General features: G+C 42.1%; 1 protein-coding gene across 2 annotated transcripts in view; it reads left to right on the plus strand.

Annotated features, from left to right (window-relative positions):
* Window positions 1-14,207, plus strand: part of CAMSAP2 (calmodulin regulated spectrin associated protein family member 2) — a 128,622-nt gene that overhangs the window by 86,075 nt on the left and 28,340 nt on the right. For both annotated transcript variants that reach the window (XM_040406809.1, XM_040406810.1), the window contains 2 exons: window positions 8-77; window positions 11,410-13,600. In XM_040406809.1, coding sequence (XP_040262743.1) covers window positions 8-77; window positions 11,410-13,600 — 2,261 coding nt within the window. The remainder of the gene's footprint in view (window positions 1-7; window positions 78-11,409; window positions 13,601-14,207) is intronic.

Consider the following 14,207-nt stretch of genomic DNA (forward strand, 5'->3'; position numbering starts at 1 on the left):
ATTTCAGCTGTCATTCGAAGATCCTCTTCAATGTCATACGTGGATGGACAGGTTGGGACTTGGCCCAAAGAAAAACGGTAAGAAAATTCAGATTTAGAATAGGCGAAAAAATATCTTACAAAGGGGTAGGAGTTTCATTTCTTAGAACTGTATATTTCCATGTGGTATAAACAATTAAACTCTTGAACAACTGTAAATGTTAAAATGCACATTCTAAAAGACGACATGAATTATGTTCATTCCCGATCTCTAGATGAAATTAGAGGAAACGTTTTCCTCTAATTGACGATTTAGAAGTCTAGTGCATCTTCTGATTTGCACAAAGTGAAAGTATGTGTGAATGTTGTTCCTGCCCTCCACAGAATTCATCTGTATTCACATCTTACATAGCAAAAAAAATCGTGATTCGTATTTATGCCAGTAAGGCCTCTTTCACACTTGCGTTGTCCGGATCCGGCGTGTACTCCACTTGCCGGAATTACACTCCGGATCCGGAAAAACGCAAGTGTACTGAAAGCATTTGAAGACGGAACCGTCTTCCAAATGCGTTCAGTGTTACTATGGCACCCAGGACGCTATTAAAGTCCTGGTTGCCATAGTAGTAGTGGGGAGCGGGGGAGCGGTATACTTACAGTCCGTGCGGCTCCCCGGGCGCTCCAGAATGACGTCAGAGCGCCCCATGCGCATGGATGACGTGATCCATGTGATCACATGATCCATGAGCTTGGGGCGCCCTGACGTCACTCTGGAGCGCCCGGGGAGCCGCACGGACGGTAAGTACACTGCTCCCCGCTCCCCACTACACTTTACCATGGCTGCCAGGACTTTAGCGTCCCGGCAGCCATGGTAACCACTCTGAAAAAGCTAAATGTCGGATGCGGCAATGCGCCGAAACGACGTTTAGCTTAAGGCCGGATCCGGATCAATGCCTTTCAATGGGCATTAATTCCGGATCCGGCCTTGCGGCAAGTGTTCCGGATTTTTGGCCGGAGCAAAAAGCGCAGCATGCTGCGGTATTTTCTCCGGCCAAAAAACGTTCCGTTCCGGAACTGAAGACATCCTGATGCATCCTGAACGGATTTCTCTCCATTCAGAATGCATTAGGATAATCCTGATCAGGATTCTTCCGGCATAGAGCCCCGACGACGGAACTCTATGCCGGAACACAACAACGCAGGTGTGAAAGAGCCCTTAGGCTCCATTCACACGTCCGTGGTGTGTTGCGGACCCGCAAATTGCGGATCCGCAACACACTCGCCCGGCACCCCTATAGAAATGCCTATTCTTGTCCGCAGCTGCTGTCATATATCTTCTATGTGAAAGAATCTTCATATAAAAGAGAGGATAAAAAAAAATATTAAAATTATATTATCCTTCAGGCGGACATAAAAAACGCCTCTAAGTTCTTTTATCGAGTATCTTAATTTGATTTGTGCAAGCAGTAAAACAAAGGGACAATTGTATATGCAAAAATATATAATCGTTTATTATAAAAACAAAGAATATAAAATTAATACAATTGCAAAACAAACTATGAAGTTACAAGATAATACCCAAAATGTACCACACGGTGGTGCTAACACACCCCTATCTGATCAGCACAGTATGATTTAGTGATTTATGACAACCAGTGTCATACTTTTAATAAACAGACTCATATACCAAGAGAAACTTAGGATCTTCTGTTATCAAACAGACTATAACAATAAAACACGGATTTACAGGAAAATAACTGTTATCCCTTGACTCTGTTTTCCTATGACCAATCAAAAATATATGATATTAATATGATAAAGTATTCAGCTCGGCAATCAGACTAAGGAAAATAACTTTCCAAGGGTTTAGTCCTCTTTTCAAATAATGTCAGATCTTCCATTAACAATATGCATCTTTGCTAAGAGAATAATCAGCATTATGGAGGCACCTAACACTATATATTCCCACAATATGGGAACTCTTGGCTATATACCGAGAGAAATTTCTTATTAATATCACGAGTAGTAAACAAAATATACGTTACCGGGTCAAAGGTAGACAGAGTTCAGATAGGACCAGTTCTGAAAAACTTTCCTAGTAATCCAAAAAGAATAATCCAAGTTTCTTCTGGTAAAGTTTTTCTTTTTGATTGAATCAATGGATGGATGGATCAATGGATATATGGATCTTTATGGCTTTTTTGGATCTATGGATCTCTAGATCTCCCTTGCTACTCTGCACACGAGTAATTATTCCCCCCCCCCCCCTTATCTAAAAATCATCCCCTTTAGATTAGGGATTCCCAATCAGGTAAGGTGGGTGTATTCGTATGCTAATAACACCATGATGTCATATCAACTCCTAATATGGTACAGAACAAATAATGAAATAATAATATAATATTGTCCATCTGCCTCCAGATGGCACTGCGGTACTGCAGATGAACATCACAACTTTTAAGCATTTAAATTAAATATCTAATAATACGTTCACATGACCTCGTTGACCATTTTATATAAATCACTCAGGAAGGTCTTTTCCTGACACTTTTAATTACCTATATCCTGGACTTGTTGGAGTTGACTGTGTTCTCCTATCTTTTATTAACATAAACTTACTTCAATGTTTCTGTACCTTCTACAATACCTTCTAAATGATAAACACATGGTATAACATATATATAAATCAATACATTGTTACACATAGATAACACATTATATGAATTATTGATTAACATATGTTGTAAACTAAATATACCATACAGAGATATATATAATATAATTATGAATATATAAATTAAACCTCATACAGCAGGTGTGTCTCAAGGATATGAGTCCTTATCAAGTCATTGCTTATCCACCAAATAACCTTGTTCCCACCAGACAGACCTGTCTTAGGAAGTTGGCATACTCCTTACAGATGGTCCCATATTTTTAGCAATAACTTTTAAATACAATGTCCGTTTATGTTCACAATTATTTTTATATAAACTGAACTTGCCATGAACTCATCTTGGCTTCCTCAGCCACATAATAGAACTTTGGTTCAGGCTGATTTTATTCTTAAAGGCAATGAGATGAGCATTCATTTTGATTATAATGTCATTAGATAATATTGTATACGTATGAAAATGCACAACACTGCGGACAAGAATAGGACGTGTTCTATCTTTTGCGGAGCTGCGGACCCGAAGATCGGGGCCGCGCTCCGCGGATGCGGACAGCACACTGAGTGCTGTCCGCATCCATTCCATCCCCATAGAAAATTAATGGGTCCGCACACGGATGCGGACCCATTTGCGGACGTGTGAATGGAGTCTTAGTGACAGGATACGCCAAGTCAGCATTTACTGACAGGCTGGAAGATATTTTGTCTGTCATTGCTGGAGAGACGCCTTTTTTACTGAAAGTTAGACCTGTTTGTGTAAAATATTTTGGCCACTTTCCTAGCACTTCTGATAACCTAGCACCTGAAGAGGTTAGGGTGGGCTCAGTGTTCGTTTATGGCATACCCCAGATATGGCATACCCGCTATATGGCATACCCCAGATAAATGATATGTTTTACTTTTTATTGTCTCTTTGTGCTATTTCTCAATCACTTTCACATTCCAAAGAATGAATCTAAAGAGTCGTCTTGTGTCTGAGTGGCCCACATTTATTTGTCCGTGTGTTACTCCAAAATAATTTTTAATCTGCCGTGGGTCACATTTATTAACCATTTTTGACAAAACCTAAAGCCTTTTACACCAAGCACGTAAGTTTAAAAAAAAGTGCAGTGAAAAGTGGGCGCGGCTTGATGGATTTAGACACATTTATGAATTGCAACTTTTTGAAATTTTTATGCAAGCTCACTCCACGAAGTGGGTGCCATAAAAATTGGAGAAAAATCTTTACACATATTTAAAGGAGTTTTCAGAGATTTCAATACCGATGTCCTGTCCTCTGGATAGGTCATCGGTATCTGATCGGTGGGGGTCCGACACCCAAGACCACTACTAATCAGCTGTTTGAGAAGGCAGCAGTGCTTGTGTAACATGGCGGCCTTTTCTCAGCTTTCCCTAGACCAGTGACAACGCGTTCATCAATCATATGGCCTAGGCACTGCTCAGCCCCATTCAAGTGAATAGGTCGAAGCACGATTCCAAACACAGCTGCTATACAATATACGGTGCTATGCTTGGTAAGCTGCGAGAAGGCCACGGCACTCACAGGAGCGCCACTGCCTTTATAAAAAGCTGATCGGCGGATGGCAAGGATAGGTCATCAGTATCAAAATCTCTGAAAACCCTTTTAACCTCAAAACACAAAATCACATACAGTAAATGTATGTAATTTGTGTTAAGGGGATCAATGGAGCAGGCTCACAAATTGAGCCTTCTCCATATATGCGGGGTGCCAGCTGTAATATACATCATATAATATCAAATAGTATAGCAAAAGTCCCGGGTTGGCACTGCCACGTGTGTCTGGGTAAAAAATTGAATCTGCATACCTCAGCAATATGACCCCGGCGGTCTCAGCATATAGACATATGTAACTTGTGTAATAAAGAAATGACTTGCGGCACTCACCGGACTACTTTGCAGCTCTTTATTTCATTTTTAAAAGCAGAACAGTCGCCGATGTGGACACTTACACAGTATATGGCAACGGCTGTTTTGTGCTTGCAGCGCTTCGTCAAGCCTCCCACCCAAAAAAAAAAAACGGAATTTTGTTTTTTTGGGGTTTGTTTCCTGCCCCCCCAGTTTCACCCTGCAATTTTTCAGTACAAGCTACGGTAAATTTAATGATGTCATTAAAAAATTACTACTTGTCTTTCAAAAAATAAGCCCTCATAGGAGTATGTGAACAGAAAATTTTATGGGTTTTTTGGGGATTTTAATATTGATGACCTATCCTCAGGATAGGTCATCAATATCAGATCAGTGAAGGTCCAACACCCGACACCCCGCGGATCAGCTGGTTGAAGAGAAGGCCGCGCTCTATGCAAGCCCAGCCTTCCCTTCATTGTTTACCTATTCAAGTGTATTGGAATGAGCCGTCCCATTGAAGTGAATTGGACGGCTTGTATTTACACCTGCTCACTGCTGCAAAGCCGATGGCGAGCAGGTAAACAATGAAGGGAAGGCTGGGCTTACGCAGCCTTCTCTTCAAACAGCTGATCGGCATGGCTGCCGAGTGTTTGCTCCCCAAGGGGGATTATGGCCGGCAGCATTCTGTGGCTCCTACATGATGTCTGCTCCCCAGGATGATGCGGCCCGCAAGCCTGTGGATCCTGGAAGCGCCCTCAGCCCGGTAAGCCTCCTCTTCTGCTTGACTCTTCATCCTATTTCTATAACACTGAATAGGTGTTGGTGGTGGAGGTTAAAAAAAAGTATATGTATTCTAGCCCCATATTTCAATATTGATTTTTAGGGCAGAGAAGCCTCCACTACCAAGACGCAAGGAGATTCGGGACGAAAGAAGTGTGCTATATGCAGAAAGTCTTTTGTCTCCAAATCCAAAAAGTCTCTGTGTGTGAAATGTACAGATAAAGTGGTATCTGAAGAATCTCCCTCTTTTTTTGGAGTCCATACGGAGTATGATTAGAGATGAATATAGAGGACCCTAAGGAAAGCCAATCAGTGCAGGACCAGATGTTTCAGGGTCTTGGAGAGAGAAGAAAGCGTGTCTTCCCAGTACACAATAGTATAAGAGATCTAATCTCTAAAGAATGGAGACCCAGAAAAGAGAACCCCGGTTACGAACTCCTTCAAAAGAAAATATCAGTTTGCAGACTCTGATGCGACCCTATAGAATAAAACTCCCAGAGTCGACGCACCAATAGCCCGCATCTCAAAAAAATAAATAAAGCGTCTCTTCCGTTTGAGTAAATGGGCCTGCTATATGATCCCATGGATAAAAAAATTGAGAGCTTGCTCAAGAGAGCATGGGAGACAATACTGCAATGCTGAGACCCAGTATTTCTTCCACTTGCACGGCCACGTCCTTGTCGGTATGTCTAGATCAGTTAGAAAATCATCTAGCGGCTGGTACCCCCAGGGAGGAAATCCTTGCATCCATACCGACATTAAAACAAGCAACTAGCTTTCTAGCCGATGCCTCGGCTGATTTAGTAAGGTTGTCTGCCAAATTAGCTGCAATTTCCAATGCAGCAAGAAGGATCGTCTGGCTTCGCTCCTAGTCAGGGGACACGGCATAAATAAATCGCCTGTGTTCCATACCATGTGAAGTAGATCGTCTTTTTGGGTCTGTTCTTGACGACCTCCTCGAAGAAGCTTCTGATAGGGAAAAAAAGGATTCCCTACAGAAAGTCGTTTTTTTCAACAGAGGCGGTCTTTTCGGAACTAGAGAAACAAACAGAGAACAGACTAGAAAAGGAGGGACTACTCGAGTAGATGGCAATCCACAAGAGGAAGGGGAAAAGGCTTCCTCTTTAATCCAATCAAACAAAATCCTCCCAATGTAGCCAGAGGTCCTGTCGGAGTAAGATTGAGAAATTTTGTTCCCGAATGGAAAGAAATAAACACTTGTCCCTGGATTTTAAACTGCATTCAAGAGGATTTCACCCTGGAGTTTAATTCCTATCCGGGAGACCGCTATGTAATCAACCGTCCAATACCCCAGAAAGAAAAGCAACTGTCTCTAGAGTTCTTCTCAGAAAACAAGTATTGATCCTGGTTCCAGGGCACCAACAAAAGAACGGATTTTATTCCCCAGTTTTTTTGATCAGGAAACCAGGAGGGTCATTCAGACTCATAATAAACAGGTACTTAACGGGAAGAATTTTGGGAAAAGGCCATACAGTCAAAAAACAGGGTATCAAAAAATGTCTCCCATAGAATTACTCGGTTTAATATATTATGCCGTTTATATTATTCCCCTAAGATTTTAATGAAATATTACAAAACCAAACAATTTAGCTATAAAAAATGTGGGGAGGAAGGGGCAGACGACGTCCATATATTATGGACATGTACAAAGATCCAGAAATTCTGGGGGAAGGTAAATGAAAAAATAGAGAAATATCATTATTTCAAATCCCTCCCTGCCTCGAGGTATGTATTTTGGGGTGATGGAGAAAATTTACACTGTTAAAGATCGAGAAATAGCATCTAAACTACTATTTTATGCAAGGAAATGTATTGTGGCACACTGGGGAGATAGGGTGGTACCCACAATTAGGGAGTGGGAGAATCTCATTAGACCAGGCATGGCCAACCTGTGGCTCTCTAGCTGTTGTAAAACTACAATTCTCTCCATGCCCTGCTGTAGGCTGATAGCTGTTGGCAGTCTGGGCATGCTGGGAGTTGTAGTTTTGCAACATTTGGAGAGCCTCAGGTTGGCTATCCCTGCACTAGACTATCGCTTGTCAGAGAGGAATTTCATTTGGTGTCAATCAAGAAAAAAGATAGATTTGTTAAAAAGTGGCAGAAGTGGCTGGAATAGCGGGCTTGCTTGGGGGGGGGGGGGGGGAGGGGAGCTGGAGCGCAACTGTTGTTCGTCCTTTTTTTTTTTTTTTTTTGTCGTTTCTCCTAGGAGTGGACTAAGCATCAGGGTGGTTTGGAGGGATAGGGCAATATGTAGAGGCTGATACCGGTAAAAATATAAGAAAAGGGGAAAAATGATTGCCTAAATATTTGTATTGTATGTATGAAACAAGAATTCAATAAAAGACTATTTATATAAACAGGTACTTAACGTACAAAAAATTCAAGATGGAGACAATCAAGTCGACCATAAATCATCTTCCGCACAATTGCTATATGGATAACGATGGATCTAAAGGACGCATACTACCACGTGCCAATCCTCAAGAAACATCAAAAGTACCTAATGATTGCAGTGTACATAGAAAGCCGCCTTCATCATTTCCAGTTCCAAGCCCTGCCCTTTGAGTTATCTTTTGCTCCGAGAATCGTTTCCAAGGTAATATCCGAGATAACGGTTTTTCTCCATCCAAAGGGAATCCTCATAATACCCTATCTGGACGACTTCCTAGTCGCAGCCAGGACAGAAGACTATCTTCTACTCCATCTAGGTCAGGTAAAAGAAACCTTTCTTTCCCTAGGATGGATTATAAACCACGAAAAGTCAAATTTCATCCCTGCTCGGCGGAAAGTATTTCTGGGTATTCTACTGGACTCAAGCCTTCAGATGTCCTTTCTGCCAGAAGAAAAAACAACAGATTATAGATCAGAAAATCTCTCAATTTTGCAAATTGGAAACTTCCACGATCAGAAACATCATGACTATGTTAGGTCTCCTAACATCCTCTATACCTGCAGTCAGATGGGCGCAAAGCCATACAAGAATACTACAATCCTTTCTTCTAAAATCCTGGGACGGTACTCAAACCTCATTGGAAAAAAAAGGTAAGCCTACCATCAGAAGTGTTACAGTACCTAGCCTGGTGGAGAATAAAATGAAATTTACAAACCGGAGTCTGCTGGCGGCAGGAAGATCTGTTAGTTGTCACTACAGACGCCAGCAGCAGAGGCTGGGGAGGACATGCAGCAGACCTAATAGTCCAGGGTCTTTGGGACGACTCTATGACAACGGCCTTGTCCAACCAAAGGGAACTTATGGCAGTATACAAGGTTCTACTACCACTCCTTGCATGATTTTTATATGGGCAGAGAGACATCTGACTTCCCTATCGGCGGTCCATCTAAAAGGAAGCAAAAATCTAGTGGCAGATTACTTAAGCAGGTAGACAATAAAGGAAGGGGATTGGGCCCTGAATCCCGAGATATCCGGGACTTGTTTGCAAACAAATACAACAGAAAGATGTTAAGATTTTGCTCCCTATCTTCACAGGATCAGCCAGAGATCCTAGATGCCCTGTCTCGCCCATGGCTGAAGGGTCTACTGTACGCATTTACCCCGTTCAACTTAATACCCAGAGTGCTGATGAAGGTGGCGGAAGAACGAGCTCAGGTGATCATGATCGCTCCTTACTGGCCAAGGACAGCCTGCTTCTAGATCTATCAGGAGGGGAATACTGGACTCTCCTGGCACTTCCAAATCTTTTATTTCAGGGACCAGTCAACCACCACCACACAGGCTCTCAGCTCAGATTGGCAACTTGGAGATTGAACGCCTAAACCTGAAGAATAAAGGACTCTCTGATCCGGTAATCTAAACCATGCTAAAAGGAAGAAAGACAGTGACCTCTAAGATTTATCTTAGGGCTTGGAAGGCCTTTCTTGCCTACGCAAGGAGCAGGAACTCTCTTCAATTCCTCACCAATGTTCCCATCATTTTAGATTTCTTGCAGTCAGGATTAGACAAGGGTCTAAAGCCCTCTACCCTAAGAGTTCAAATATCCAAATATGCGATTCTACCATCCTTTTGTGCTTCACCTTCCACAGATCAAGGAAGGAAATTCCATAATCTGGATGTAAGACGCTGCTTGCTATGTTATCTGGAAAGATCAAAGGAATTCAGGCAGTCAGATCACCTCTTTCTCCAGTTCCAGGGGCATAATTAATGTCTTGCGGCCAGAAAACCTACAATCGCTCGATGGATTAGAGACATTATCTCCTTGTATTATACCAGAAGGAATCTGGTTGCTCCACCAGGGCTTAAGGCCCACTCGACCCAAGCTAGGTCAGCCTCTTTGGCAGAGAACGCCACAGTATCAATTGATAAAATTTGCAAGGCGGCGGCCTGGGCTAATCCCATGACCTTTTTTAAGCACTACAGGCTGGATGTGGCACATAATCAGGACTTGTACTTTAGGGAGGGACCACTGTAGAAAGGATTCTATGCCCGAAGGACAACTATTCTGTTATTCCTCCTGTCAGTGCCGTTGGGGAGGAGCCGGGGAAAAGGGTTAATTACTCTTACCGGTAATTGGATTTTCCATTAGCCTCCCCAACGGCACTGGGAGTTCCCGCCCTTAGGTTGATTTATTTTCTGGTAAGAGTGTGATTACCTTGATGAATTGTGCTGAAAATTCTGTTAATAATAATAATAATTTGTTTTGCATAATTTGCGTGTCCTTGGTTATTAACTGGTTTAGGTAAGGAGAGGAGGCCCTTTTCAGTCTGGAGCTCCAGTGTTTCCTGTCCAGGGGGTTGGGGAGGCTAATGGAAAATACAATTACCAGTAAGAGTAACCCTTTTCCCCCCTCTTTGGGGGGGCGGGGGGGGGGGGGGGGGTCTTATGGGGCGAAAAATACGGTATACTGTAAAAATAAAAAATAAACATTTCCCGAACTCGCTCACTCCGTACAGTATTGTAACGAAGTTTTATGCGAATCGACTTCAGATGTTTCATCTGAAGTCGATTCCCTCATCCCTGGTAATCAATATTAAAATCCCAGAAAACCCATTTAAAAAGTTATGGCTTGTGGAAAGCAGAAAGGAAGAAACTAAAGCACCACATTTTTATACTTTTGTCACAAATAACAGCTACGTTGCTTACAGCAAAATTGACTTCACAAATAAAAAAATAAGTCTAAAGGCTGGGGCAGCACTAAGCACTTAGGATCGAATAATCAGCTGCCAAATCCTGTGTTGTAATCTGCACTCAGGTTATTGTAGTTTTTACTCCATATTGTATAGTAATTTGATGTCAGGTTGCAGTAGCAACCAGAAGAATTGTGAATGAAGAAATAACTTGTGACACCTACAAAATAAGTAACTTAATGTGTGTACAAAGTCACACATGTTTGTAGGGTCTCTTCACACTGCATGTTGATCATCTGTTTACCATATGTGCTGAAGAAAAAAACATTCTTTTGGTCAGTATAATGGGGGCCTTGGGTGTACACAGATCTCATAGGACCTCATAGCCAAACCTAGTATGGGCACCCCTGTACCACCAATTTCCCAGTACACATGTGTCAAACACTCTCAGGCAATGTATAATGCAAAGCACAGTGTCCCAGATTTCTGAAAAATTAACTTTTTTTGTAAGCAGAAGAAATTGTGATAAAAGTTTCCCAATGTATTTACACCAGACAACTGGCATAAATACATTGATAAATCTCCTGCTTCACTTCACATATTACAAAGCTGTCTGCCTACAGCTACCACTAGGGGGAGCTCAGTGCATTGGAAGCTATAATAATGTCTGTGCTATGAGCTCCACCTAGTGGCACCTGCATGAGAATGCAGTGTTTTTACCTCAGAATGGAAGAAGGAGATCAGTGTTGGGCTCCCTCTACCGCCAGGTCCTGTAGCAGTTGTGTGGTCTGCCTTTATTGAAGGTACACCACTGATGAGGCCTATAGGTCTGCTTTCGTGCAACATGCGGTAAACGTACACTGCTGATGTATTGTGAAAAGATCCTTAGGTGTATATATTATTGCCACTATTCAATTACTTTGTCAATGTCCCCTGTTTGCTGTACACTGTCTTGTATTTTGAACAATAACACTTTTTGGCGCCAATTAATTGGATATTTGTCTCTTTCGATTTTAGATCTTCAATGCATGGTGTATCATTTGATATTTCTTTTGATAAAGAAGATGAAATCAGAGTAACAACCCCAAGCAGACCAATCCGAAGATCTATTAGTAATGAGGGCTTCTCTTTGAACCTGACTCGTGTTCCAAAACACATTCTGAAAAATCTTTCCTTCCAATCCATCAATGGACAAGGACAATCAGATAGCATTAATGAAGAATGGAGTCAGGTGCCACAGAACTATGATGACCTCTCACCCACCAGCAACCAGTGGAACTCAGATGAAGTTGACCGAAATAGACAACCCAATGGTCCACATGAGAATAGGATACCTGCAGATGAACAGGATACTCAGATAGAAGCTCCTAGTATTGAGGAAGCCCTTGAAATAATTCACAACCCAGAGAAGAATACTCCTACCATTACAGATCAAGTAAATAATGGATTTTTCCTTCATAACACTGATGCGAATAGGGGCTTGCTATTATCTCCGCTACCTCTTTCAGGGACTAATTTAGACATTATTGACACAAAAGGATCCCAGAGCCCCATTACTGACAATACAGAGGTGGACACTGGTATACATATACAATCTGAAGACATTCCAGAAACAATGGATGAGGATTCTTCTTTGAAAGACTACACTGTTAGCTTGGATTCTGACTTAGATGACCATCTGAAATTGCAACAGGAATATGGCATTCACATAAATAATGCTCGGGAAGCAGTCAGTCCTTGCCCTAGCTCTGTTAGTGGCAGATCACAAGCAGGTAGTACAGCTTCTTCCAGTTCTGGTGTCAAAATGACCAGCTTTGCAGAGCAGAAATTCAGAAAACGTAATCATGGAGATAGCAGGAGCAGCGGAAGCAGTTCCCAGAAAACGACTCCAGAAGGTTCAGAACTAAATATTCCACAAGTGGTTGCACTTGGCCAGATCCAAGAGGTAAACGCTCTTCCACAGAGCAAAGACGCAACACAGCTCCTGGCGTCTGAGGTGGTGCAGCTCAGAATGAAATTGGAAGAAAAAAGAAGAGCCATCGAGGCACAGAAAAAAAAGGTAGAGGCAGCATTTACACGTCAAAGGCAGAAAATGGGAAGGACTGCATTTCTAACAGTTGTAAAAAAGAAGGGAGATGGTATTTCCCCCCTGCAAGAAGAAGCTGCATCTATGGAAACTGAGAAAGGTCATCAAGAAATCTCAGAAGAAAAGGAAATGCAACCTTCTGATACTGGTATCCCTTACCTAAAATTGAATAGTGAGCAAGCATCATCTAGATGGCTGAAATCTCCTACAACACCTGTAGATACCGAAAAATGTTTCAGCCTAACAAGCCCAAGTGAAGAAAACTTGACTGAAATTGATGTAGGAGAGTACACTAAGTCAATTGAAAAACTAAATTACTCTCTGAATTTTCTCCAGCAAGAAATGCAAAGACTGGCTTTACAACAGGACATGTTAATGCAAATGAGAGAGAAGCAAGCTTGGGTTATCTCTCCACCACAACCTTCACCACAAAAAGTGCCCCAGAAGGAGTCAAAACCAACAACCAAGCCCTCTGTAACATGGTCCCCAATTCCTTGCCTTACCTTGGAGTCCCCCCGCCAAACTCACAGATCCCCTCAAGCTACACTCAAAAAGACTGTCTCTTTTCCTGTAAAACCCCAGAGGACACCTCGACCCAATGAGCTTAAAATAACACCTTTAAATCGCACTTTGACTCCTCCGCAATCTGTAGATAGCCTTCCACGACTCCGAAGGTTCTCACCAAGCCAGACACAAACCAGATCCTTTGTTTACTTTGGAGATGATAGAAAACCTGTAACCGAAGATCAAGAGGCTAAGGAAGTATCAAATACATACGAATGTTCTAATATTGAGACCAGTGGAAATGAAGACATTGACAGGGAAGGAGTATCATATCAGACTCCTCATCGGACTGGGAAAATTATGGAAGTGGGGAAAAAGCCCATTGAGTCGACAGTATCTGAAGTTTTGTCGCAGCCTATTATAGAAACTGTGTGTCTAACACCAAATGATGAGGTGTTCAGTCAGAGGAGCTTTTCAACCTCTAAAAATGGTAGTCTTATTGAAGTCCCTCTCTCAAAGTTACAGCCTCCAGAGATGACTTCTGAAAAAAGTGAAGCAGAAATTGAAAAAGAACAGATCTCCGAGGACCAGAAAGTTTGCTGTGGCTTCTTTTTCAAGGTTTGCATTCTTTGTTACTTTTATTATTATTTTCTCCTATTTGTTAACCTCTAGTATGTAAATACAGGATAGAGCTTATTGTGATGGGACAGATGGTAAAGTATACCGTTGTATGCCATGCCAATAGTTGTGAGCCTCCATACAAATTTAAAACTCGCTCTTGCAGTTTCTGTTTGTGTAACCATTTCTTAATGAAAGGCATAGTGTTGACTGTCTCCATTCGTTCCGGGGTGAGAGCTAAAAGCCATTCAGTGCCCCGTAAGAGTCTTCCCAACATGAAACCATACTTCTCAAAGAAATATTCTTAGTGGTGCATCTGTCGTTCCTGAGAACAGGAACAAACCATTTCCTGGAAGATTGGGAATCTCCATGCATTACACAGGCACTCCCATCAATTTCAAAGACAACTGAGACTTTATTTCCTCTGCAGTGGTTCTCCAGGGGCACTGACACCATATGTTACAACTGATCACTGGATGTCCCTGCAAGGGGATACCCTGTGGTCAGCTTATTCTAAGGGCACCATTTGAATGCAAAGTCATTGTCCGAAGGAGAAAACTCCTTTAGCCCCTTTACGCTCTGCACAGTAATAGCATATCGCATCAGA

Source organism: Bufo bufo, chromosome 9 (assembly GCF_905171765.1).
Source record: "Bufo bufo chromosome 9, aBufBuf1.1, whole genome shotgun sequence".
Lineage (NCBI taxonomy): Eukaryota > Metazoa > Chordata > Amphibia > Anura > Bufonidae > Bufo > Bufo bufo.